General features: G+C 43.4%; 1 protein-coding gene across 2 annotated transcripts; it reads right to left on the bottom strand.

Annotated features, from left to right (window-relative positions):
• SP3 (Sp3 transcription factor) lies at positions 1-26,809 on the bottom strand. Of its 2 annotated transcripts, XM_035135136.2 has the most exons (7): positions 26,395-26,809; positions 25,728-25,897; positions 25,390-25,494; positions 11,891-13,244; positions 3,142-3,334; positions 2,616-2,812; positions 1-1,728 (listed from the first exon to the last, which is right to left on the bottom strand). In XM_035135136.2, exons 1-7 carry the CDS (start codon positions 26,399-26,401, stop codon positions 1,412-1,414), a joined length of 2,343 nt encoding a protein of 780 aa, XP_034991027.1. In that variant the 5' UTR covers positions 26,402-26,809; the 3' UTR covers positions 1-1,411. The 2 variants fall into 2 exon arrangements, with proteins under 2 accessions (XP_034991027.1, XP_034991018.1); XM_035135127.2 differs by lacking the exon at positions 26,395-26,809 and having other exon boundaries at positions 25,728-25,907.
• Positions 26,810-26,814: the final 5 nt, after the last annotated feature.

The following is a 26,814-nucleotide window of genomic DNA, read 5'->3' as shown; positions in this document are numbered from 1 at the left end:
TCAAAAGGAAATAAAAATAGTGTTTTATTAACTACCACACTGTTATAATACATTTTAAACGTACAATAAGGTAGCCTTTAAATTTGAGGTGGTTTGAACAAATAAACAGATTCCCAAATGTTTGTAAATAGTGAACAGGTGTTAATTATTGTTCTTTTCTTTTTTCTTATAAAATGGGTAGCGCACTTACAGACTGGCTATGCAAATTATGTGTGTACATTTTTTTCTATTATTGAAAATATAAACAGTAATTAAAAAATAAAAAAGAATTCAGCGTAATAAAAAACATATATGTTTATCACTTAAATGTACTGGATACATACAATTTAAGGAAGAAGCATAAAGGAAAGATGTGGACATTTAAATGTAGAGCTAACCAAAAGCTTGGCAGAAGAAAGCGTTGTAAAAACCCTTATTTCACTATTGACTAATATTAATATAGTTTGGAGTACTGTCCCTGTAGGACTGATTTCTATTATTTGCATATGTTTGTTTTTTAACTGGAAATTTACATGATGGCTTTTAAGGCCCTGGCAGACAGATGTTTTTAGAGACAAGATTAGATAAAAACCAATGTTGAAACTGACACCCCTTAGTTTTTGGTCCTCCAATATTCAAGAAAAGGGCACCTTTAATTTTTGCTTCACCACCCAAAATGTTGCAACCTATTTTCTTTTAAGCCTTTGAATAATTTTAAATATTGGTTATATTGTCCAAATTAGTTACTGAAAGAATATTAACAATACATTATTTTGGCAAAATTAAACCTTTAAACATGGCTTTTCAACAGGATTTAAAATGTAACTATCCCTAGAGTTCCATGTTAAAATGTACTTCTCAAAATCTTACAAGAGAAATGCTTAAAATATTGTACATAGTTAACCTAATTAAAATAATTAGCTTCAAAATGACAACTTGATGAGCTAAGTAAAGCCTATACAATGAAACATTTGCTTGGAAACTTGATTTGTCAGTTATGCATAATAAAAATTCCAGTCATCAAGAAAATTACAAAATTTCTTCTTTTATCATAACATGATTTCTTTTCACCAATCAACTTTTATCTTACAATAGATAAATACCAACATGTTCTCATTTTTACACTAAACCACAAAGGATTGATGCATTTGATTAGACTACCATTTCCATCGTTAAATTTTTTTTATACAAGTTGGTAAAATTTAATCTCTTCTAGATTCCAAAAGTACCTACAAAACCCATGCAATTTTACCATTTTAATATACTATGGAATATCATACAAAGTAAGGCATTTCAGTGTCATGTATAACCAAGTTACTGTCAATCCAAAAAATTTTGCACATCAATAAAAAGATATCTAAGAACTTAGGAACAATATTCTTCTCACTACTGTATAAAAATAACCACAATTAATAGGTATCTTGTGTAATATTTATTCCATTGTCTCGTTTCCAGAAACAGTAACAAGCTGTAAAGGTATTTCAGCGTTGGTAAGAATATCTTGATTGCTGGTGCCAGAAGTATTAACAGTCCCTATCCCTGAAACAGAACCTTGTTGAATATTAGCAAGGATAAGCGTTGTTCCGCCTGCAGTAATCAAAGTATCCTCCGGCGTTGCTTCTACCGATGCCAGCACTGTACTGCTAGCATGAATAGCCTTTTTATTTTGATGTGTTTTAATATGTTTGGCAAGATGGTCACTTCTCATGAAGCGCTTTGAACATTCTGGGCAGACGAACTTCTTTTCACCTGTTGAAAACATAAAAGTCAGAAGTTCTCACACAAAACACACAAAATACCGTCGAGCACATTGTAGCCAAAAAGCTTCAGCTTATCTCAGAACAGATTTGCTTCTTGTGTTGAAAACTGTGCACCGATTTAAATGCACTGCTGCCAAAAGGAAGCGGCGGTAGGCTAAATTTTGACAGGCGGTCAGATGTTAGCAGCAGTCGTTACAAGCCATATTTTAATCTGGACTGGTGTTTTTCTCTCCCTCCCCATCCCTGCGGACAGGTGAGAGTCACACAGAGTAAGTGAAGTGAACTCTTTATTAGAAAAACAGGATCTGCACAGGGGTACCAGGTCTTGCCCCATGAGGCAGTTGCGTAGACTGAAGGTCCCTGCCTTCCCACAGCTGCCCAAGTCCCCTCCTCTCTCCAGGGTTTTCCCTAAGCAATCTGAGATTGTGCTTGCATGACGCTAGTTTATCCTCCACCCTCTTCATCCCTCTCCTCATTCTGGGACACTAGCAGGGACGGGAGCTTGTCACAGCAGCAGCAGGAGGCACCTGTGCCTCTTCACCAGCCAGACTCATCTCTGCCTCTTGGCCTCCTTCATCCCACTTTCCTGTTTCAGCTTCTGCCTCTGATTCCAGACTGCTCTCTTCCACAGACTCCCCCTGCTCACTAAGCCCTGTCACCTCTTCAGCTTCCGACACCTCCTCCTCCCAGACTTCTCCCTCTGACCACTCATCGTCATCCCACCACCAATCCCCTGGGGCTCTGAGCCTTCTTCCCTTGGGGGTCCCCCAGAGGGTTCCTTCACACCATTCCTCTGCATCCAAGCAGTCCACGACATCCGCACCCTCAAAAGGAGCGTGCAAACAAACAATGGTAAAGACGCCAAACGTTGGTAACCTGTATGTGTCCTCCTGTGCCGCTGTAGCTCATCGCTGCGGGTAAACCTTTTCCCACAGAACATCCAAGTACAAATGAACGGACGCTCTCCAGAATGCCAGCGAAGGTGAGCTCTCAGGTGCGATGTCTTCCCATACACTTTCCCGCAACCTGGTATGTGACAGATGTGCTGTTTCTTCTTCCCCAGATTGGTGCCTCTGTTAAAATATGAACCAACACAAAAAGTTCCTCAGCACACGCAGATACATAAGGACAGTTTGTTGAACTGTAAAGAGGTGCATTCCAAACATTTTGGTACACACATTTACAAGGATCAATGGCTCAGAAGCCGTGGGAGCTGTCGCCGCTGAAACCGAGAATCATAACACAAGCCACACCCCTCAGTCAGTCATCTGTCCGCTCGCACTGAAAAGTATCAGAAGCATGCATTCCCCACAGCTACAGGTGCTGAAATTAATGAGCTCTCTCACTTTTGCCTCATTTATTTTAAAGACATTTAGTACGCAGGAAGTCAAGAAGTGCGTACCTTCCACCCCCTTCTTTACAATTAGGACAGGTGCAAGCGACTCTTCGCAATCTTTTCCCTTCTTGATGTGGCTGGTCCCCTTCCTCATCTACCACCTGCACTCTCAAATGTGTCAGATCATTGGTATTCAGTGTAGAATCACCACCAAGCTGCCATTCTTCTGGATCAGGCTCCTCTTCTTTAATCCTGATATCTAAGGAGAAGAAACACAGGGATCAGTTATCTGGCCTATTACAAACCGAAGGAAGCAACACATAATGATCTCATCCTTTAACGTACTTAGCACTATGTGCACGCCAGTTAAGAAAGTCAGGTGCTTTTACTACCTGCCATTGTTATGGCTATCTATACCCCTGTTGCCCATTCTGCATTTAAGAGTCACGATGATTAGCCACAGGTTTCAGATCACCAATACAGAGAGGTTTCACAACACCATTAAAAGTTCTTTCTGACAGGAGGGTGGGGGAAGAGAATACATGTTGTATATGCACACCATATTTGATTTGCTATAAAGGTTATTAAGCCACCCAATATGAAATTATCAGGGGGGGGGACTGTTAATTATTTGAATGTAAATGCCTTTTGTTGAAAGCAGAATGGAAATTCAAAAAGGCTGAAAGAAATTTTCAAGAATGCTTGTTTGGGAAAGAAAGAAAAAACCTGCAAATTGCTCTTTGCAACATCTATGGGATGTGAACACAACTGAAGTGGAGCTGTCTCTGCCCAAACAGCTGTTTTATACAACACGGCATTTCAAAAGTACACGGTTTCAAATTGAGTGATGTATGCAAGCAAAATCACAAACTGCAGATATCCTGAAATTAGATCGAAGAAGTTGAAGTCGTCTTGAGCCACTACAAGGATTTCTGTGTTTCAGGGAGCAGTGTTAGAAACTCAGATATATAAGCCAGGCGCCAAAATGCTGCTTAAACTAAGGTTGCAGTGACCAAAACAGCATGTCTAGTTAACATTTTTGGGCAAGACAGCAAATATTTTTCAAATGATGGACTGACTGTGATTGGTTATCAGTTGGCTAGTTCAGATGACAACCTTGAGCTAGGTTAAGAACTTTGAGAAGAAAAGTCACTTGACTCAGGGACAGTCCACATATATACTGACCTATTCCTATCTCTTTCTCTTAATGGTGACATGGACCATACATAATCTAAGAATATTCACTACCGTGAGCAAGGCAGGGGGGGGGGGAGGTAAGTGAAAACAAGCTACAACAATTACGGTAACTACAATGCCACTGCTCCTGCTCAGGCAGCACAGAAAAAGCATTTTTGTTCCTGAAATTCATTCCAATTGTGCAGATAAAATATAACTGATAGAATTCTACAGGATGGGGTATTAGTGTGTGAAAACAAATCAAGATCCAATGACCCCCCAGACATGCACCTCCAGATGGTGGCGCACAGGCATCTTTACTTGGCTGCAAGTGGCAGATAGTCAGATGCAAAATGCTCCTAGCGCCTGCCTAATTTCTAACACTGCTAGGGAGAGCAGGGAAATGCCAGAAGCCAGACTAGCTAAATATAAAATCATGACTTCCTGGGCATTTTATGTTTAGCACCTGTTCAATTCTTCCCTGCTAACTGAAGATTCAGAACCACGTTAAACCCCAGCTTAATGCTTTACCAGTGATGGTTATGGGGTTGAGCTCCACTTCTTTCATGACTCTGCACTGTGGAGTTGGGGAAGAAGTGAAGATTGAACCAATGCCCATCCAATCCACGGCAAAGCCAAATGCAGGAAAGATACGCTGTTGTTACTCCTAACGAAGAACAATAATGTAGATGCCAGTAGCAGGTTTTCAGTTGTGACATTGATGCCTAGATTTTTCCACCCAAAAGGCTTTTAAAAATCTCACTGAAAAACCCAGGCTGTTCCCCTTACTTGCATTTATAAGCAGTAAGATAGCTATGAGACTATTTTTTTTGTCTATTACCAATCACCTTTACCACTAGCCTCAGACGCAGCTTCCTTTATAACGCACTCTCTGCCATTTAAATGTCAGTTGCTTAATAAGTTACTTTCTGCAACTCAAAGCTGCTGAAATTTTGAAAAGTACTCACAAATAAAAATCATCATAAGAGTACTGCTAATTTATGGTACCATTTGCTAGCAAATGGCCTGCAAATGGAATTCCAAGAAGAAAAATTACAAACTGACAAGAAACCAAGTCCAAGAAATATAGCAGCAATAATTTTGGGGAGGGGCGAGAGATTATGTAATTGTTATAGGCATTTGTTTGGTTAACATATGGCAAACGGGTTCACCTCAATCTCTTACCCGGAGAGGCAACCAGTGCTAATAATCTTCCTGATTGTATGTTTGTTTTGAAACCAAAACCTCCAGAGTTTGTTCAAAAATCAGATACTCAGGCTGTTTCTTCTGTAGTGCAATTCTACATACAGCTACTGAGAAGGAAGTTCCATTTTATTCAATGGGGATTAACTACCAGAGAAGAGTGTACTAAATTGCAGCCTTAGATGTGGCAACAGAAGTCTTCTCTGCTCCAAATACAGTTCCTACAGAAGGTCATCAAGGGCTTAAAAAAAAACCCTATGTAGGCACCTAAAGTGTGCTAGTTTCTGATTTTCTTTTCGTGGAACAGTTCCTCACAAGAAAGACATTGCATTTTGAACATGGCGAAAGAAAGCAAAGAATTGTTGCTCTATCTCCTGATTTTGCCTTAACACCAGGTACAAACTACTGATATATGGCTACTCCCCCCCCCAACAACCCCGTAAATAAAGGGAAATAATGTGTCTCGTTCCATTTATCGTTTGAAATATAAGAGTGGTTCAAATAAGCTGTAGCTCAATAAAAGTTAAAAGTATTCATCAGGAGAAGAGACAAAGCAGGTTTCAAACTAGAGCAATTACTGGTAGGTAAAATTGTCATTTGGTCCTATGCAAGTGGGTGCAGAAATACTAGAGGCAAAAATTCATTTTCCTTCCTCAATTTGTTAAATATTATTAAGAAAATTCTGGAGATGCACAATTAGTGCGGGCAAAACAGCTGGGACCCAAAATAAAGCAATCCTAGGCACACACACCAGACTTCTGAAACTTATCTTCTGACTGCAGCTGTTTTGTTTGTGCTGATTCAAATAACGAGGAGGAGGACCTGAAGTTGCAGGGGTGGTTTTTCAGATGCTGTGGAAATGCAAAGAGAGGCTCATCCTGTGTGGCTCGAACTCCGCTTGCACACCTAACATCTGTATGTGTGTATCACATATACTACACCCACACTCATTTATTTCGCAGTTTATACCATGGGGGTCAAGGCAAATCCAGGAGATAGAGCAGCCATTCTTTAAAACTTCATTGCTTTATTTGGCAGGGTCCCAAACTATGCATGCACTGAAGTTTCTCGTGGGACCAGAACAGAATGTAGCATGTTGGGAGGGGCTATAGAGGCAAGGGAGAAACCAGCAACTACTCTGGAAGCATCTTGGAGGCATATATGAACCTTGCCATTATTTCACCTTCTGAGCTGTCCATTTTCTATTTTTATTTTTAAAGGCTAGATCTTTCAATCACTAGTAAAAGTTGTGCTTCTCAGAAGGTAGAACTTGCAAGTGATGTAGATGGAAACAGGCAACACGAAGCCTAGCGCCGCTCCTCATGCCTATCGAGCTGTTTTCTTGCTCGGACAGCCTGCACAGACTTTTGAATCGCCCCGTTGCTTTACAGGCAATTCTTCTGGTAAAATTTAGCCTTGCTGCTGTTATCTCGTGGCCTTGTGATGTCCAGGTCCAGATTTTTTAAAAGATTAAACTGAAAGGAGAATTTCACTAAGTGTTGCTTATTTTCATAGTGCTGCAGAGATCCTGTCAAATGATTCCTTCCATACCTTACTCTTAAAGGTACCGGTACTCTCTTTAGATTTGGACCCGGCAATGCTACACATCTTGGGCTCCGTGTTCCATGTTGCTCTCTTGCCTATGCAGTACCTAGAAACAGCTCAAAGCCACAACAGTACCTAGGCCCCATATAATCCCAACTTTGAATATAGCCCTCTTTCTTTTCCAGCCTCGTGTTATTGTAGCCCTTTAATATTCTTTTTTAAAAATATATAATTAAAACAGGCCCCCAAATAATAATCACTTCCTACCATGCCTTCACATTTTGCTTTCTGCATTTGAGGGCAACTCAATTTCTCCTAAGAAATTCAGGGCTGTATTCACTTACAAATCCTAAATAGATGTAGTTTAGGGAATAGGTGGGTGCAGAAGGTTCAGACCAATAGGTAAGTCTATAGCATAACCGATAGAATTGTGTTTGTTCTGAGTAAATAAAGGCAATTGGAAATTAAACAAAACACTGCATTATTTTTTGTTCCATGGAAGTAGGTTCCATACTTGTGAGGTTCTAAATGACAGAAATTTCCAAATCCAGAACCGGGAAACAGGTGGCAAATCAGGGAAACCTATGCAAAGATAAATGTCAAATGTCTATGCAAGTGACTACTGATTTGAATTGAGCATTCTAAGCACTGAACTGAACATTTATACCTTTCCAGGGTTAGTTTGGTCAGAAACTGAGCGAGTACTTTGGACAATTAACTATGATTGGATAACCCTTACCTGGGCAGGATGGGAAGAAAGAAAACTACGGGTGGTGACAATGTTTCCCTGCGTCAATGGAAGTTATGTAAAGCTGACCAAGCCTTGACAATCATGGCTGATTTAAGCCAGGCTGATCACAAGACCACTGACAATTCAGTACAGTAATGCTTCCTTTGATTGGCTAAAGGCAGCCCAGAACTCTTCCCTATCAATAATACAGTGTCTCTCCTGATAGCCTGTTATCTCAGCTCATTTTTGGAAAAAGACTTCATCCCAATAGCTTATGGTGTTTGATCAAATACTGGCACAGAAGCACCCATAGTTACTACTGGAGGAGCTGTTAGCATAAAGGGAGAAGAGAGTCCCACTTATGCTAGTGTTAGGGGCTGCACAGTATTAGAGTCTTGATGAAAGGATTAATTTCAATGAGTCTGATCTGCCACGGAGGATTTTTGACTATTCCTCCCCACCCCCACTCCATACAACCTAAAGGGTTGGAAGACTCTCCAAAGCAACATGGGAGGTGATGCTCAGGACTGCAGGAGAAATCAGTCAAAATTATTTCCTCCAACTTCCTCAAGTGCGAGCCTACACTGGATTGGAGATCCTTCTGCAACTGGAATGAGCCCTTCCATTTTTTTCCGAAAGGGCGCATCTCGATCCAACCCAATGTGCACATTTCATTCTTAGATAGATCAAAGAGTGAGACAGTTCGCTACTCTTTCCACTCGTCGTTTTAACCCTGATTAGAGTTCTCGTTTCAATTTTCCACCCAGAAACAGCTCTATGATTATCGCCTGTTATTGCTCCAGGAATGCATACTTACGAAGGACAATAATCAAGCAAGCAGCAATGTGCAAAGGGGTAGCGAAGAGATTAACATTTCATTTGTAGAAAAATTATTTGCACCACTAATAATTTTGGGTTTGTTTAGTTCTTGTCTCTATAGTAGTGCTGGGGGACACCAACATGAAACCGGGGAGAGGCACTAACCAAGGCCTTTCCTTGTGCCCACAGCATCCCTTTCTTGTGCCCCTTCAAATCTCCTTAGTCACAGGTAAGCTTTTGCTCCTCACCTGTGATGTCCCCTCCCCTTCAAAACACCCCTTATGTCACAATACAATTAGGCTTGAAAGGAGCCTTCTTTCCCCAGCTTTGTCTTGCACACACCTCTGTCCAAAACGCCCCCCATGCCAAAAAAAATCACTTGAAATAAGCATTTTATTGGTTGCAATGGGCTTCATAAAAACCTAATTGTTGCAGTGGGGTATCTTCCTGGAGCTTACAGATGGGGATGGGGAGTTACACACCACCCCCTGCAAGTTGCACTCTGTAGGACATTCACTTCCCATTAGGCCTGAAAAAAGCTAAAATACTTTGTTCAAATCTAACTGCCGGAAGTTGGGGGGAGGGAGAGAAAGAGCATGTGGCGTGCATGCAAGCATTGTTGCACGGTGAGCATGTCTGTGCTGCTGCAGTGCGTATGCATGTTTGGTACCCATGGCAGTTTCTTTGGCTTCCTGCTACATCGCACCAGGCACATCATCCTTATTCTTTATTTTGAAATTCATTTTCGAAACAGTTAATGCAATATGGAAAGGAATGACCACATTTCCCAACAACCACTTAATGAGGCTATTTGTTTTCACTATCCAAAAAAAGAGGTGGCTCTGACATAAAACGCTACTAAATCTAGTACAGTTGTTAAAGAAAACACTATAGACTATCCTAACTGCAGCTGGTTTATATGGCAAAGGGATATCCAACATTAACTCAGCACTGAACTTCCATCCGTAAATGATCTAAGTGTTTTACCGATATATGTTTGCTAGGCACCTGCAGAGAATTCCAAATTCTACCTATCTGTGCATATCCAGCCCAATGCTGTTAGGTGGAATTCAGAAAAAACGGCTTTAACTTAAGTGCATGCAAGGGCTTGAATATGCCCAGTGGTTAGCTTGTTTTAACTTTCTTTATATAAATGAATGGCTTTGTAACAGTCTGCAGAGTTTTAAAAGTGGTTTGCCATTTGGAATTGGGGGGGGGGGGCAGGGGCTGCTAATCTAGAAACACAAGCCTGGGTTCCACTGGACATGTCTTTCTCTTTGGATCCTGGCTACTATTTACATATGCAAGGTAAAGCAAGAGCCACAAATCAACTAGGGGTTCATTTCTTCATATTTAACGATCTTCAGCCTCTAACTGAATTCTCAAGGGGGTGTGGGTTATGTAAGCCACACACTAGGCCTCTCGGTTCATAAGATCACTGAAAATTTGTACAGTATTAATTTATTTGGGTTGTATCTAATTGTGTCATGGAAGGTGTAAGCGTCTTTGACCTAGCAGAGACCCCAGTGAACAGAAGGGGGTGGCAAACTTTACCAATTTCCCCTTTAGTCTCCCATATCACCTTCCTCTAATCCCCCCCAAAACAAATTGCGGTGGAGGGGTAGAGAAGCTGAAGGGAAGAGGAAAAGAGAACTGGTAAATAAATTCCCTCCTTCTATTAGCAAAGGGCTTCGCAAACTTGGGTCTGCAGCTGCTTTTGGACTACACCTCCCAGCATCCCTAGTTACCAGGAGCAGTGGTTATGGATGACGGGAGTTGTAGTCCAACAACAGCGGCAGACCCAAGTTTGAGAAACATGGCGATTAGCAGAAACATTCACTGGATTAAAAGCCCTTCCATGGATGGAGAGCAACAAATAGATTCCACTCTTCAACTGCAAGAAATTTCTCTCTCTGCTTATCAAATTGGAATGTCAGTGGCACTGGCAAAAGTAATTGATTTACCCCCTCTCTTAACCCAAATTATTTTGTTGCCGCTGTACAGTGGAGCCTCGCTAGACGAATTTAATTCGTTCCACGGGTCTTTTCTTATAACGAAAAATTCGTCTTGCGAATCCCATAGGAATGCATTGAAATTTTTTTGCATTTTTTTTTTGCCCATAGGAACGCATTAATTGAATTTCAATGCATTCCTATGGGAAACCGCGATTCGCTAGACGAATTTTTCGTAAAACAAATTCATCTAGCGAGGCAACCTCCGCTAGAAAAACCCTTTCGTTAAGCGGAAATTTCGTTAAGCAGGGCATTCGTTAAGCGAGGCACCACTGTACTGTAAACCAAGAAACTGAATTGTAATTTCGTCAAAACTCCAGTCTTCGATCAGTAAATGAACCCATTAACCATAAGTATTTCCTTCTGGATTTAACACCTTCTTCCTTGTACAATATTGTACATTCTTTGGATTCAAAATTTACACTACAGTTTGCACTGCACTTGCTTAATGCAGTACTGCCGACGAAAAAAACTGCAGTCTTAACTCATGCTTCAAAATTTGCATATAGGCCCTGGTGCAAGTTTTGGCCTAAGTGTTCTGTAAAAGCCAGCAACAAGTATTGCAAAAGTTCAGTCTAGTATTTCAGTAACTCTTCTGGTATCAGGCTCATTTTCAAAACACATCGAAGCTGCTTCATAAATCAGTAGAGCAGCTAAGTTATATGGCGGATCCTAAACTGGATACAAAATAGCATCATTTGTATTGTTTAGCCCAACTGAGCATTTTCATCCCTCAAAACCTGTCCAAGGTTTTTTGAAACATGGCCTCTGTACTACAAGCCAATGGACAACTAACCTTATCCGTGTTGTCTTGCCATTGTTATAGATCTATTAAAAAGTACTTCATACAATTAGATTTATAAAGTAAGTTACTAAACCATGGGAGGCATCCAATGATATTCACTGGTGGGCAAAATGGTACTTGCAGTTTCTCTTCTCCCCCCTCCCAGCCCCCATTGGTTCCCCCATAACCTCTTACAGAGGTTTCCTCCACTCCTCTGGAAAAAAACCGAGGTGCATCAGCAGAAGCCCACACACACTCATGTTGCATCTCATCTCTGACATTTATAATCATTTGAAACATATAGGTCAGAAAAATGAACTTCAGACATCACGGATAGCGATATAACCAGTTTAAGGAGGACAGAACAGGACTTGACATTTCAGAAAGTGAACTATTCCCAGCTGTTGCAAAAGTATTTCTTGGGAAAATAGCGGCACAAAGTCTGGTATACTTCCATGAACCCCCAAAAATACTGTGAATGTTTATCAATGTTAAAAGCATTCAAGGGACTAGTTTCACAAAGACACATTATAATGATATAAATACCTGCAGGACTGTCGGCATTTTCTCCTGAGTGCAGCTGAATGCCACCAGAATCTATGGAATTTATTGTAACTGTCTGTAGATTTGGCAACTGAGCAGTACTTAGGCTAACAGGAGTCGAAGTCAAGCCCCCGCCTGCTGCAACTTGACCCAGAGTGAGGGTCTGCACGGGGGTCAATGTTATTTGCTGGCCAGGGGCATTCTGCAGCTGCAAGTTCTGCAAGTTCTGGACTCCTTGCACTTGAAACGTCTGCCAGGTTATCTGCCCAGATGGGGTCACTGTCTGCGCCTGGATTAAAAACGTCCCAGGGTTCAACTGAAGCTGAAGATTCTGCAAAGCCTGTTGCGATATACCTTGGCCGGCTTGCACCCCGTGGATTGTCTGCTGCGCAATACCTTGTACAATTTGGGCTTGACTTGTTGTTTGCTGAGACTCCTGAAGCTGTATGTGCTGCACAATGGGCTGTGCTGTGGAGACCTGAATATTCTGAGCCTGTGTCTCTTCCGAGACAGATGTTTGGATATAATTTCCCTGAAGATCAGAACTGTGTACTTGCCCAGTATTAGTAGACAGGCTGTTTGCATTCTGCTCCAATATACTGGTACTGTCTATAGTTACAGGCAGTTGTGATGAAGAAGATGTTGGCACAAATAAGTCTGTATCGGTGGTGGTTTCCGTCATTTCAGGAGAAACCTGCTCAGCAGTCCTATCAGAAGTGTCCGAACTATCCATCGCCTGTGAAGTACTTATCAAATGCCCGTCGGCGTTAATGCCTGCAGTCATGGTTTGAGAACCACTTAGTCCCAGAGAATCTAGATCAACACTATTGATGGGAACAAAAGCAATATTTCCCGGCAGTCCAAGAGGAACGTTGGCAACTACCTGTGCTTGCCCAGGGAAAGACGAACTGCCAATGGTAACCCCTTGGACTTGGCCAGTCTGTGATAATATATTCTGAATATTACTAGAAGATGTTCCAGAGGCAATGATGGTTTGATTGGAGCCAGGAATGATTTGAATTTGACCGGTTTCTTGATTTACACTACCGTTGTCAGAAGAGGCTGCAAAACCAAGCTGAACTTGCTGACCATCAGCTGTCTGAATCTGGGGTATTACTTGATACTGGACATTGGGCACTGCGCCGTTTGACGAATCCGATCCAGATGCAACAGAAAATATCTGTTGATTCTGCAGACTCTGTAGGGGAAGAACATATTGCCCACTTGAAGTTACTGTGGCAGTTCCCGGGATCTGTACTATATTGCCAGCTTCATCTTTGATAGTTGTTGGCGTACCAGACAGCACCTCCCATCTATTTGGAGTTCCGGCTAACTGTACAGATGACAAATCCCCTGCCTGAACAGAAGCAAAAAGAACAGAAAATCAAGACATGTAGTTTTTACATGTTAGATTACATACAAATTGTAAATCAATACCTTGCAAACATACATGCGATTTACAACTTCCATGCAACCTGGACTCAAATGCACTTAGAACTAATTCCCCTAAATAGGCCTGAACACATGCAGCTCTGTGCTGCATTGTGACCTTTAACTACCATTTCAACATACTGTTACATTAGTCTAGTACACTGAAGTCTAATCACCGGTCAACCAACGGTTGAAAAATCAAGAAACTCACGTCAAGTATTTTATCTTTTCGACACCAGATCTTCCAATGCTAATTCATTATTGCTGATCTTTGAAAAATCATTCTAACAATTTAAGTCCCCACCGTACTCCAGTAAAGGGGTCATACATAAATTTTAGGTTGGCTGCTATGACAGTTACACGAATATACATACATACATACAATTCAGTTCTCATGGTCAAAAGCATATTTTGCATGCATACAATATTCCCTCTTTTCTGTCCTCCAGTCACACCTCTTTGAACTGTGCTGGATGCCCCTCTACAGAGCCCTTACAAAAAGAACTAATATATATATATATATATATATATATATATATATATATATATATATATATATATATATATATATAATTGATCCAAATAGGGAAGAGCCATTTATAATACACCTGACTAAGAAACAATGAGTAAGTGTTGAAATTTTGATATATAACCTTATTTTCACATTGTTAATGCCTGCTAATTCCTAGATGCTTTACGGAAGCAATTCTATCTTCTGTGGCAGAGTGGTTGAGGGGCTGTTGCGTCCCATGGACTTCCCTCTCCACAAGGGCCTCCTTGTCGCAGTGGCAGAAAGCTCAGCTGCCATTGTTCCTCTGCCAGCTATACTGTGACTGCAGTTAGGGAGCTGGGGAAGGTTCATGTCAGGGAGACTATGGATTCATAGGCCTGCCTATTTCCAACAAGTTGATGAGAGAAGAAAACCAATATACCATTTACTATACAGTGGTACCTTGGGTTACAGACATTTCAGGTTACAGACACTTCAGGTTACAGTCTCCGCTAACCCAGAAATAGGACCTCAGGTTAAGAACTTTGCTTCAGGATGAGAACAGAAATCGCGCGGCGGTGGGAGGCCCCATTAGCTAAAGTGGTACCTCAGGTTAAGAACAGTTTCAGGTTAAGAGCGGACCTCCAGAATGAATTAAGTTCTTAACTAGAGGTACCAGTGTGCAATTGTCCCTTGGAAGTCGAACGGAATCTGTTCTGGAAGTCCATTTGACTTCCAAAATGTTGAGAAACCAAGGTGCGGCTTCCGATTGGCTGTAGGAAGCTCCTGCAGCCAATCAGAACCCGCATCGGACGTTCAGGTTCCAAAGAAAGTTCACAAACCGGAAGACTCACTTCCGGGTTTGTGGCATTTGGGAGCCAAGGCGTTCGACTTCTGCGGTAAGACTGTTTACATTTACAATTTACTATATACATTTCTGGATGAAATGTAGTTCTATTTTTAGAAAGCAAAATGCGGCACCTTCTGTGCCCTGGCTGGCCCAAGCCCAGCAAGGCTTAGGAAGTGGCAGTTTTTCCGTCACAGACTCTTCCCTTCCACCCAACCACACCACTCACCAGGACTGCTCTGCCCAATGTTTCATGAAGAACATCGTGCTGATCAGCACTAGAAGGTGGTCGTAATTCATTTTGGAGATTGTGGAAAAGGAGTACTAAATTAATTCGTGACAGACAGAAAGCATTTACCACATGCTTTCATTTCGGCTTGAAAGATACTCAGCCTTCTCTACTTAAAACAGCAGCAGGGAGACTACAACGCAAGACTTTTCCAAGTATTCCGGCAGCATTGCGGAATGTCGTCCTGACTTGGATCCTAGCTGTTCAGATGTCTTAAATAATCTTAACCGCTTTTCTTGTCTTCCCAATGCGCGCTTTAGAAGTTAAGGAGGTCTGAGATAATACAATCAAACTGTTTGATTGCAAAATCAAAAAAAAGTTTAGGCAAAGTAATAGCGAAGGAAAAAACAAACAAGTTTAGCACAATAGATCTAAAGCTTAGTTACACTGCTACAGCATCCAATAAATAGCGGCTGTATTCATTAGAATGCAAAGTACTCCAAGAGCAGATTCAAAAGCAGAAGCAGCTGCAGCTCAACCACTGAAGTGCTTCGAAGGACAGGGTTTTTTTTCAGCTGTGGCACCAACCCTAAAGCCTTGCTGAGTGAGGTCTTTCAGGCCCTATTGCGGCATTGTTTCAAAAGGCTGATGAAGACCTGACATTTTTTAAGGCCTCTGGTTAATTGTGAACTTTTTGATGGCTCAGTTTATTTTTGTGCTGTTAAGATTCGTTAAAATAGTTTGAACATTGTTAATATTAATTTCAGTGAATATGGAAGGGAGGTTAGGTTTCATTCAAATAGGCGAGATAGAATTGTTTAGAAGGATGTCGTAGAAAACAGACGGTGCTAAATTTGCAAAGGCCCAAGTCTCCACTGTAATGAACTATTAAAGTTCACATTACAAACGATCCATTTCAGATCATTTTCCGGAAAGGATTGGCAATGGACAAGACTGGAAATAATAACAAACCATTTCTGGTCTTAGCCATCTGCCACATACTTATTTATTTAAATTCAGTATGCTTCTCTTTCTCAGCCCCCAGTCAGAAGGCGGGCTCTCCTTTATATGGGCCCCTTCCTGCACACTATTAGGTTGTCCTTTTTTCTATTTCATGCACAGACAACAAAAGTCAAGAAAAGGACATGTACTTTAACAGTGAATCTGCTCTCTCTCTCTCTCTCTCTCTCTCTCTCTCCCTTCCTCCCTCTCTTTCCTGCTCCTTGCAAGATTTCAAACATCCCAGGGACACCCTGTGCTCCAAGGAGCAGAATGGAACTTCTTGCACTGAGCAGCAGCCATAATTGCAATGGTTTCATCATAGCTAAGCAGAATAAAGCAAAGCTGTAGAGTGCTGTGGTTTCAGAACACTCCAGTTAGTCACACATCTTCCAAAACTCCTCGGATCTTCTCAAGTGTCTTTAATGCCACATCAAACATCGGATATGGCTACCAACCCACTGTTATCTTAAAAGCCTGAAATGTCTCAACATTTTTCAGCAAATGAATAAACAAGGAATGAGTTCTCACACAGGTACAGGTACAGGATGTTTATTCGGCTTTACGCCCATCATAAAACACAACACAACAAAATAAATCAAATAAAACAGCGGACTCGTTCAAGCCACAAATAGTATAACACAATTCACAGCTCACAAGGACAAATATTAACAATTAAAAAGAAAAGTTTAAGATTATGATTAAAAATTTAGGCACTACGCTAAAATCAGTATCTGATGTCATTATAGAAAATTCTTATAACTATAAAAAATCTGCTAACATTCCATTCCGTCTCTTGTACGAGAGGACGGCTGTTAGGAATTTAGCAACCTGTAGAGTAAAATAAGGATCCACATCTTGAAGAACCCAGGCAAGCTGTAGGTCAACTGGTTTGTCAGCCATAGGCTGGATTATGGAATTTAGTATACTAGCACGAGCCGAACTGTACATAGGGCAGATAAACATAACATGATGTAGAGATTCAGGTGTTTTAATTTCACAAGCACACATTGAAGAGACTTGGCCCTTAGTAAATCTATGTCTCAGCACGTTTGTTGGAAAAACATTAAACCTGGCTTTAATGAAGGCATATCGGTGAGACGCGGTCGTAAGCGATGTTAAATAGGACGGAGCACGGTAGATAGGGGTTATGCCGAAATTTAACAGCGAGCATACTCCACCACCAGCTAAGAAATTTTGGTATAGCTCCGCATCATCCAGCCTTTGATTTATACACCTTTTTGCCGCATTTAGATCCAGTTTGAGCAATTCAGTGGGCGAGATCTCATAGGACAGCAATTTGGCATGGATTTTTCCTGACCACAAATTTGTGAAGTCAGCTCACACAGGTGAGATACCAGTCCCAAGGACCTTCCTGTCACGAAGGATCTGGCCGCATGCCTCTTACCCAGGCATAGGCAAACTCGGCCCTCCAGATGTTTTGGGACTACAACTCCCATCATCCCTAGCTAACAGGACCAGTGATCAAGGATGATGGGAATTGTAGTCTCAAAACATCTGGAGAGCCCAGTTTGCCTATGCCTGCTCTTACCAATCTCAACGTTATAATGAATTGTTTTCCAAAAGTCAAAGTATAAAACAATGGAAAAGAACAAGTCGGTCAGGGTACAGGTATCTACAGCAAAGCATTTTGCTGCCACTTCTGAACACAAGGAATTGTCCTTCATTCCAACTACAGTTAAACAAACTAGGATGAATCCACACCTTGACATCCTGGTTTTCTTTCAACTAACTAGTCCTTAAAGAGCAGAACCTGGTGTGGTCAAAGGTGAATCTGAAAGCTTTCGTTCTTCTCCTCTTCTCATGTGAAGGAAGACAGAGGAGTGTGTGAACCAGGGAGTCACCACAGCATGTTCAGGCAAACATCTGAACCAGGCCAGTAAAAGTAATTTGTTTATGTTAAGCTCAGTTAATTTGGAAGGATTAAAAGTGCTACTGGACTTTGTTCATGTATCTTTTTAAGTGGTGGAGCGATAAGAAAAAAATAGCTTCAAAAAGAAAAGTGAGAAGCCATTCTTTTTGGAAATTAAGTTTTGAAAACTTAATACCTGAAGGAGCGTCTCCACCTCCATCATTCTGCCCGGACACTGAGGTCCAGCATCGAGGGCCTTCTGGCGGTTCCCTCGTTGCGAGAAGCCAAGTTGCAGGGAACTAGGCAAAGGGCCTTCTCGGTGGTGGCGCCTGCCCTGTGGAACGCCCTCCCAACAGATGTCAAAGAGGAAAACAACTACCAGACTTTTAGAAGACATCTGAAGGCAGCCCTGTTCAGGGAGGCTTTTAATGTTTAAAATATTACTGTATTTTATTTTTCTGTTGGAAGCCGCCCAGAGTGGCTGGGGAAACCCAGCCAGATGGGCGGGGTATAAATAATAAATTATTATTATTATTATTCCTGATATTTTATAGTTTAAACAGCTTTTAAACAAATTGGTTCTACGGTGTTAAACAATTTTTGTCTATTTCAGACTAACCACCAAGGCATGAATAACTATTTTCAAACCAAATTCTAATGTTTCAGCTGTATTAAGAATATTTAAAAACTCATAGACCCCCCCCCCCATTATTTTTCAAGGATTAATTCAAACATGGTTCTTACATGAGATGAAAAGCACTCACTACATTTACACAGTACCTACTTGGGGTTATGTTCACACTACAAGCAACCCTCATTTTGCACAGGGGTTACGTTCTGGAGCCCAGCGTTCGTTGGCTGGGCCTGCATAAAGTGTTCCTTTCCGACCCCTTTAGGGATGATTTAGTGATGTTTTAAGGTCAATTCCAGGTTCAGTGCTGTACGCACATGATCAAGTGTAAATCAGTTGTTGCCTGTACTCATATTTCTGATTCCTAAGTCTACCAGAGATACCAGCAGTCAGATTTAAGTTACCTACAGCTCCTTATGACAATACGCAATTAAAATGCCTACATATTGCCACTATATAATTGGGACATGCACATAGTATTGCATTATTAAAGTGCGCTGTAAACATCATTAGATTTAACCTCAATACTGAATATATTTAATTAGAAGCAAATCCCATCAAGTTAAACAGAACTTAACTTCCCGGTTAATTGTTCTTTAAATCACAAGCACAGGGAGCTATTTATATAAACACATTAGTTTCTCTTATAGTTATAGTATACAAATGCCAGTACACTTATAATACGGTATTTCCATTTCATAAAAAATATTGTCTTTTCCCCCTAACATCAACAAGTCCAACTTCTGAAGATTATTCAGTTTCACAAACATAAATTTGATTTCTAAAACTTCGCTGATGTTATTATTGCTACCATCGTTCACACTTTTGCTTACATTTTCAGTGGAACATTATCTATTCAAACAAACAGGAGGGCAGCCTACCCAGTTACAGCAAAAAGCTTATCACTTGTTTCAAGGGCTACACACCTATGTAAAAGCTGGCATTTATTACACAGTGAAGCAGTTCTGTATCAATATAAGATCTGTATTAAACCTTCTATAATTTGGGACCCTGCAAGGCATTTCGATAATTAATTATTCGGAAATCCCCTGCTCCCGATTGCGCAATAGCACAAGACTGCTAAGCTCCAGGGCAGTAGGAATGCTCTCGTGCAAAACATCATTATTAGTGACGCTCAGGACCAAGTGAGCAGGAGGCTCAGTGTTCATCAAGTCTTGAAACACGAGCAAAAAGTGCCCTTGCTTCGCCACAGGAGCTTTTTTCTCCCTCATTCCAGATACTTTAAATCGCAGAGCCTCAAGCAGCTTAGAACATTGATAATTATGACCAAGAAATTGTTTTCCCCCTTGTCTTAGTCAACCCACCCACCCCGACACAAGAGAATCCTTTTAGCTTATTGCATCCTAGGAGACTGGGGAAGTGAAGCTGCAAGATTCACACCTCACAGCAAGCATTTCCTGACCACAATTCCTTTCCTCTCATACTAACCTTTTTTCTTTTGGGAAGTCCCCACAGAGCATGTAGAAACTCTCACCTTGTCTCTTTATGGATCCTTCTTCTGTGCCCTGGGGCACCCAGTTTGCTCTTAGAAGGAATAAGGTGGGGTCGAGATTATGAATTTGGAAATCCCCTTTCAGCTTTCATCTAGCCCTGTACCTCAGCAGTTTACCACCACAGTACAATGCAATTTTTCTACTGCACTGACTGCTGAAGCTCAGGGTTAGGTGAGCAGGAAGCTATGCTGCATGGCAAACACATGCCAAGAGGCACATGTTCTCTGTCTCCAACTGCCTCCTCCAGTTAAGTTTTTTTTTTAATAAAAAAATTCCTTCAGTAGCACCTTAAAGACCAACTAAGTTTATATTTTGGTATGAGCTTTCGTGTGCATGCACACTTCTTCAGATACATTTTTTAAATGTTTGATGTCCTACTGTGTTTTAATTTGTTCTGAAAGCTGCCCAGAGTGGCTGGGGTAACCCAGTCAGGTGGACGGCCTATACATTTATTATTTATTTGTTCTAGATTCAGGTAGGTAGCTGTGTTGGTCTGACGCAGTCGAAATATACAGTATTTAAAAATTAAAAAAATTGTCCAGTAGCACCCTAGAGACCAACTAAGTTTGTTCTTGCTATAAGCTTTCGTGTGCATGCACACTTCTTCAGGTGCATGCTGACGAAAGCTTATACCAAGAACAAACTTAGTTGGTCTCTAATGTGCTACTGGATAATTTTTTAATTTATGTATTTATTGTTGTTGTTACACTATTATATGTTAGCAGCTCAAACAGGCCAATTCTGTCCCCTTCTTCTGATCACCCCCACCCCAATTCAGCTGACACCGACAACACTATTTTAGCCCTGGTTATCTGGCTGTTTCATTTCCCACCCTCCTTTAAATTTCAAAATCATTTGGTTCAGCAGATCTGGGAAGTCCTGCAATTATGCACAAGCCAGAACACTGTTTGTGGGTGTTGCCATTTCACTGCCAATCTGATAGGAATGGGACCACTAAGTTCAGCATTAAAAAAAAAACATAGTTGAACCTAAGAGTGCTGTTTGGTGATCAGTTCTGTTTATTTATGCACCTTCTGAAAGCTCCTCTTGCTGTGTTACGGTATGTACTGCTCAGGGACAAGGATGGCTGTTAGCCCCAAACCTGAACACTTAATATGGGAGGTGAGTTGGTTTCTGGAGAAAGACTACTTTATTCCTTCTCAATGCTATGTCTCCATGTAGCACAGAAGGAATGTTTATGACGTGGGGTGCATACTCCCCAGTCCTTATCGCTACCCACTTCTGAAATGCTGTATGTTGTTCCAGTATACCTGAAGGAGCGTCTCCGCCCCCATCGTTCTGCCTGGACACTGAGGTCCAGCGCAGAGGGCCTTCTGACGGTTCCCTCACTGCGAGAAGCCAAGTTACAGGGAACCAGGCAGAGGGCCTTCTCGGTAGTGGCACCCGCCCTGTGGAACGCCCTCCCACCAGATGTCAAAGAAAAAACCATCTACCAGACTTTTAGAACGCATCCCTGTTTAGGGAAGCTTTTAATGTTTAACAGACCATTGTATTTTAATATTTTGTTGGAAGCCACCCAGAGTGGCTGGGGAAACCCAGCCAGATGGGCGGGGTATAAATAAATTTATTTAAATTCCAAACTCAGATAGCTTCTGCTCTCCCAATTACCACCCTCAGCATGGCCAACCATGTTTTGGGGGGTTTATTTACAACCTTGTATTGTTGTGAATAGCCAAGGAAATCCCTTAGCATGCAGAAACCCCTACTATGCGTGTGAATTGCTGCCAAATATTTAGGTGCAGGGCCACAAAGTTCAGTATTCGGAAGGATGGCAGTGATGCAAACCAGGGGGAATCAGTAGAGATCCTGGAGGTTCAAAAAGGTTGTACTCTTTTGCAGAACTGGCCGAGAGACCTACGTGGAGATAATGTTTAGAATGGGGCTTGCTATATTCAGCACAAATTTCCAATTAGCTATTGTTCGACCAATTCAGATACAGCAACTGGCCTTGTTCGCATGCCACATTAAACCACCGTTTAAAACAAAGTGCAGTTAATATCAATACTCCCTCATTCCTGGTGCCATGCCAGAGATAAGCCAGAGTCTTTGGCTGACATGCCATCTAAACCACTAGGAACAAACAAGGCTTGTCCTTGGTTTTGGGTAAACAAACCATAAAAGCAATTTCAGATGCAACAAGTCAGACTTGGCTTGTTTTGTCTGTGGTGCATCTGCAGCACCAGGAGAGAAATACCATGGGAACTTTTGAGTCGCAAGCACCAACACATTTCCCTTTCACATTAAATCATAACTTGTTTTCAACTATTGTGATGTGTTAACTAGGAATCAGAAGTCATCACTTCAGGAGGGAGCACCATTTCAAATCCTGTTCACAATGGCCGAACTGCTGTGATACCTGAACTAGACTTTAGTGTAAAGCACACTCTAAAAAATTAGTCCTAATTAAATGGCCCAGTAAGCCAGGGAAGGAAATATTAGTATTATATCTGTGGCAAAATTCTAAATTCCGGAAGACAATTCTCATAATTTAACTTCCTGTTAAATATCTGAAGTATGGCTAGACTATAATAGTCTAATCCAGAAATCAACTTTGAAAGTTACTAGGGTGAGGTCTAAAGAAAACTGAATTTAGGAATGTAAATATTGTGACTTGATCCTCACTGCATTGGAAAGTTAGATAAGAAGTTGGACATGCATAATTTAATTCTTAAGCTTAAAAGGCTTGGGGAAAACCCAGTTCCTTTTTCCAATTATTATAAATGCTGACAATTTCTTTTAGTGACATCTCATTGTGAATGAGAGATTTGTGGTAGGTGGCTTGCTTTCTTATCTGAGTGTGTAAACATGTGTTTGCAATTTCCTCCCCATTCACAGGAGAATTCATTGATACCAGAGATGAGACACAAAGATGAAATCGTTTTGTTGCTATTTGGTTAGCACTTTCACTTGCAATGATTCATTTCGTTAAGGAACATTCCATTAAATGCCATTAAGGAAGTATCTAGAAGATGGAAGATTCCTTTCAGGAAAATTCATGCCAATGCTTCTCTTCTCCAACTGTTTTCATCTACTGCCATTATTTATATAAATATGTAGAAACACCATCAGAGGTCTCAGAATTACTAGTATTATGAAAAGCTTCACAAGAGAACGCCATGTGTTACATCCTGGATAAGCTATAGTTGGAGAATGGCACACAGAGAAATGGTTAGAAAAGGGGTGGGAACCATCATTCTGCAGTCTGGATCTGAGGCCTCTCCTCTTTGGCCCTGCCTACCCCCAAATGGAAATTAGGCTAAGAAAAAAGCTCCTGTTGGTGCCAAACTACCATTCAGAGAGGAGCTATTCAATAAAAAGGTATTCCTTACCCATTTTTTGCTTTGGCCACGACATACTGTCAATAAATGGTACCCAACCGTGGCACTCAACATAAAAAGGATGCCCACCAGTGATTTAAAACATTTGTCCCAACATATAAATATTTGCAGGGAACCATAACATTTTGTGGAAATGTATTTTTCTTTTGTGCTCTCTTTTGCACTCTCCTTTTTTTCTGTCTCCGTCTCACATGCCTGCTTCTTGCCTGCCCACATTTCCTGTAGCCAATTCCCAATTCCCTTTTAAAATCTCACCCCATTTATAAAGCTAAACCATTATCAAAATAAGTGTTTAACGTTACCTGAGTGCCATTTTAGATCCTATTTTAAAAAGCTTAATGTAGGATGGAGAATCTCACCAATGTGAAAACCTTGCTTTAGGCTCTCTGAGAACCTTAGACTACATTGCTGCATTATTTTTCCTTTGCGTCACACATTTGGAAGGACACAGATGAGCAAGTTAAAATCTGGCTCTATTCCAGGCTCTGACACTAACTCACTGAGGCTGTGGACAAGCGATTAGCTTCAACTACATCTTAGCTTCCTGGTGTGCAATGAAGATAACAAATACTTTTCGTTCTGCTGTGTGAGGCTAAATTCCTTAATCCACTCACATGGCTTTTAAACGCCACTGAAATTGACAGGGCTCATAAGCACTCAAAGGGGCCACAGAAGTATACATTAAAATTAAGAAGGGACCATCAAATGCCAAATAACTAGGTTCAAGTTATCTAAGATGACACTGGAACAGTGTATGACTGTGAGTGTTTACTCAATAGTCCTGCTGAATTCAAAGGGGCTTATGCACAAGTATGCAAAGGACTGAATCCAAACAGTCACTGAAGCTAATGAAGCTTTTCTCATTCTATACACATACAGCTACCTAATCCCTCTATTCCTCTCCACCGCAATCCTGTACTCATCTCCTATTCACACCATAAACACTTAACACTATCTAGAGAACAACCAGAAAGCTACAGAAAAGGTGAAGATTTTCATTCCGCATCGAACATACAGTTCCCTATATCACCTATGTACAGAAGGATTCGAAAATTAAAGAGTACCCATTTCTGGCAAACCCATGGAATCAAATCTGAAAAGCTAACGAAAAATGCCAAATCATTCCACCACTTAAAACTTGCATTTCAATTACCACCCCCACCCCCTTTCAAACCTGCTCCTTTTTAACAGCAAAGCACTGACACATTGTTTTCGGTCACATCCTATTCCTACCAGACTCCTCTAAAAACCAGTCAGGATATTTACAGGGCAGGTAACATACAAGGAAAGAAGGTAGAGTGGTGGTGGTTTGAGTGTCAAAACTTCCCCTTTTCACACACACACACACACACACACACACACACACACACACACACACACACACCCCAACAACTTATCTGCAGTGCACTGCTAACTGCGCCCAGAAACAGCGTTCAAAATAGCTCGCTTCCGCTAGGGAGTACAGGCTGCCTTTTCTTTTCTCCCCCCCCCTTCCCTCCAACCAGCCATTTTGCCCTTAAAGTGCCTTCTCGCTTCCTCCTCTCCTTCAACCCAATCTACATTTTGTTCTGCTGCTGCGGGGTTCCGGGGTGACAGCTGACATTCAGGAGCAGGAAGGGGGGGTGGATGATGGTTCACGATTTTTGAATGGTGGGGTGGGGGGGTGGAAAGCCCAGATAGACCTCCCTTTGCCTTGGGGTGGGGAGGAGGAGGGGTGAGCGGGAGAAACCAAAGCTTCCCGCCTCTCTGCCTGCCTTCCCCCCACCCCACCCCACCTCCCAAAACCTGCGCCGCCGCCCCGTCAAGCCCCGTTTGAAGATGTAGCGAGAGGCGCCGCGGCATTAGACGCTTGAGGGGATGTCCCGGTGCCGCCTCCTCCTCCTCCCTCCCCCCACCCACCCCAGGGAGCCCGCCCGCCCGGCTCCTCCCGGAGAGGCAGGGGAGCTCGGGGACCCCCTCTCCCCGGCAGGTCGGCCTTGCAATCGTCCCTCCCCCGGGCGGGCGGGCAGTGCTCTGCGGTGTCTCTCCGCGTCCCTCCCCCCGGGCGGGCGGTCGGTCTGCGGCGTCTCTCCCTCTCTCCCCCCCCCTTCTCGGAAGGGCCGTGCGAGCGCGGCGGGGCGGGCACTTACCGCTCCGGCAGGCGGAGAAGCGTCGTCGTCGTCGTCCTCCGGCGACGGCGGCCCGATCTTGCTGCAGGTAGCCGCCAACAGCGCCAGCGGCGACGGCTGGGTGTCCTGGGGTGGGGTGGGGATTGGGGGGGTGGGGAAGCGGGAGACAGACGGCGGGAGAGGTCGGTTAGCGCGGGGCGCGTCTCGTCGGTTCCCTTCCCTCGCCCGCAAAAAGCATCGGCGCCGCAGCCACCGAAACCCCGAGCTCGCGACGTGTCACCGCCGGGGGGGTGGGGAGGAGGGGGAAAGGGTTCCGGGCCTGCTCCTTCACCCTCCCTCCCTCTCCTCCGTCCTCTCACCTGCGGGGTGCCGGACTCGTCGGAGGCGTCGGCCGAAGCGGCTGCAGAGCCGCCGTTCCCGTGCTGCAGATATTCGCCGTGGGTGCCGCCGCCGCCGCTGTTGCTGCCGCCTCCGCTGCTGTCCACGTCCAAGGCAGCCATTTCCTCTTGTTTCACGGGCTTCTCGGGAGCTGCGCGCATAACGGAGGGGGGGGAGGAGTAGTTGGAGGGGGGAGAAGAGGGGGTTAGGAAAACAGATAGGCCGGGTTGTTTGGTGGTGTGGGTGCGGGGGGGGGGTAGTTGGAAGGAGAAGTTGGGCGGTGGGGGGGAGGCGGAAAGAATCGGTCGGAGGGGGGAGGGGAGGAAAGTCACTGGCGGGCGCGCTCGCCCCCTCCCTTCCCCATCACCCCGTCGCTCGCTCGCTCCCTCCCGCGCAAGGCGAGCCCGCCCTGCTTTCCCTCCGCTCCCCTCCCTCTGTTCCCTCCTCCTCCTCCTCCTCCCTCCCTCCGCGCCGCTGCCGCCGTCCCTGCTGCCCCTGCCCCTCTTTTCTCCCTCCTCCCCCTGGCTCTGCTCCTCCTGCTCAGCCAGTGCCGCTCCAGCCACACTCGCAGGCAGACACGCGCGGCGGCGGCGGCGGACGAGCAGCAACCGCGGCGGCGGCTACCCAACAACAGGGCCCCGTACGTACCGGTCATGGCGGGAGGACGAGCGAGCGGCGACCCGAGCGACTTGGCAGGCGAGGAGGGAGGGGAGGAAGGAAGGAAAAGCGCTGGCTGGCCGGCTGGTCTCTTGCGCGCAGGCCCCGCTGGCAGCCGCAGCCGCTGCTACGGCTAGGCAGCCCCCGCTGCTGTTGTCGCCACCGCCGGGGACATGCTTATTGTGCGCGCGGGATTGAAGCGGCGGCGGAGGTTCTGCTGGTGGTGGTGGAGGTGGAGGAGGCGGCGGCGGCCTGGCTCCCACTCCGGGGTCCCCCCCCCACTTGTTTTGATTGACGGTGCGAGGAAGCCGAAAGGTGGAGCTTGGAGCAAAAGGGAAGAGGGGGCCCGGCCGACACCGCCAGCACCACCACTACTACCGCCGCCTTGCGCGCGCGCGCACGCCCGCCCTG

This window comes from Zootoca vivipara, chromosome 1 (genome assembly GCF_963506605.1).
Source record: "Zootoca vivipara chromosome 1, rZooViv1.1, whole genome shotgun sequence".
Taxonomy (NCBI): domain Eukaryota; kingdom Metazoa; phylum Chordata; class Lepidosauria; order Squamata; family Lacertidae; genus Zootoca; species Zootoca vivipara.
The sequence above is the reverse complement of the archived record's forward strand: the minus strand, read 5'-3'. Positions and strand labels throughout refer to the sequence as shown.

Coding starts and splice junctions, on each gene's coding strand:
- SP3 (XM_035135127.2), bottom strand. CDS start 25,907: ATGCGCGCAGCTCCCGAGAAGCCCGTGAAACAAGAGGAAATGGCTGCC. Junction 25,495..25,727: donor ACGAGTCCGGCACCCCGCAG/GTGAGAGGACGG, acceptor ACCCCACCCCAG/GACACCCAGCCGTCGCCGCT. Junction 13,245..25,389: donor CTTCTCCGCCTGCCGGAGCG/GTAAGTGCCCGC, acceptor GCTTCTGTTCAG/GCAGGGGATTTGTCATCTGT.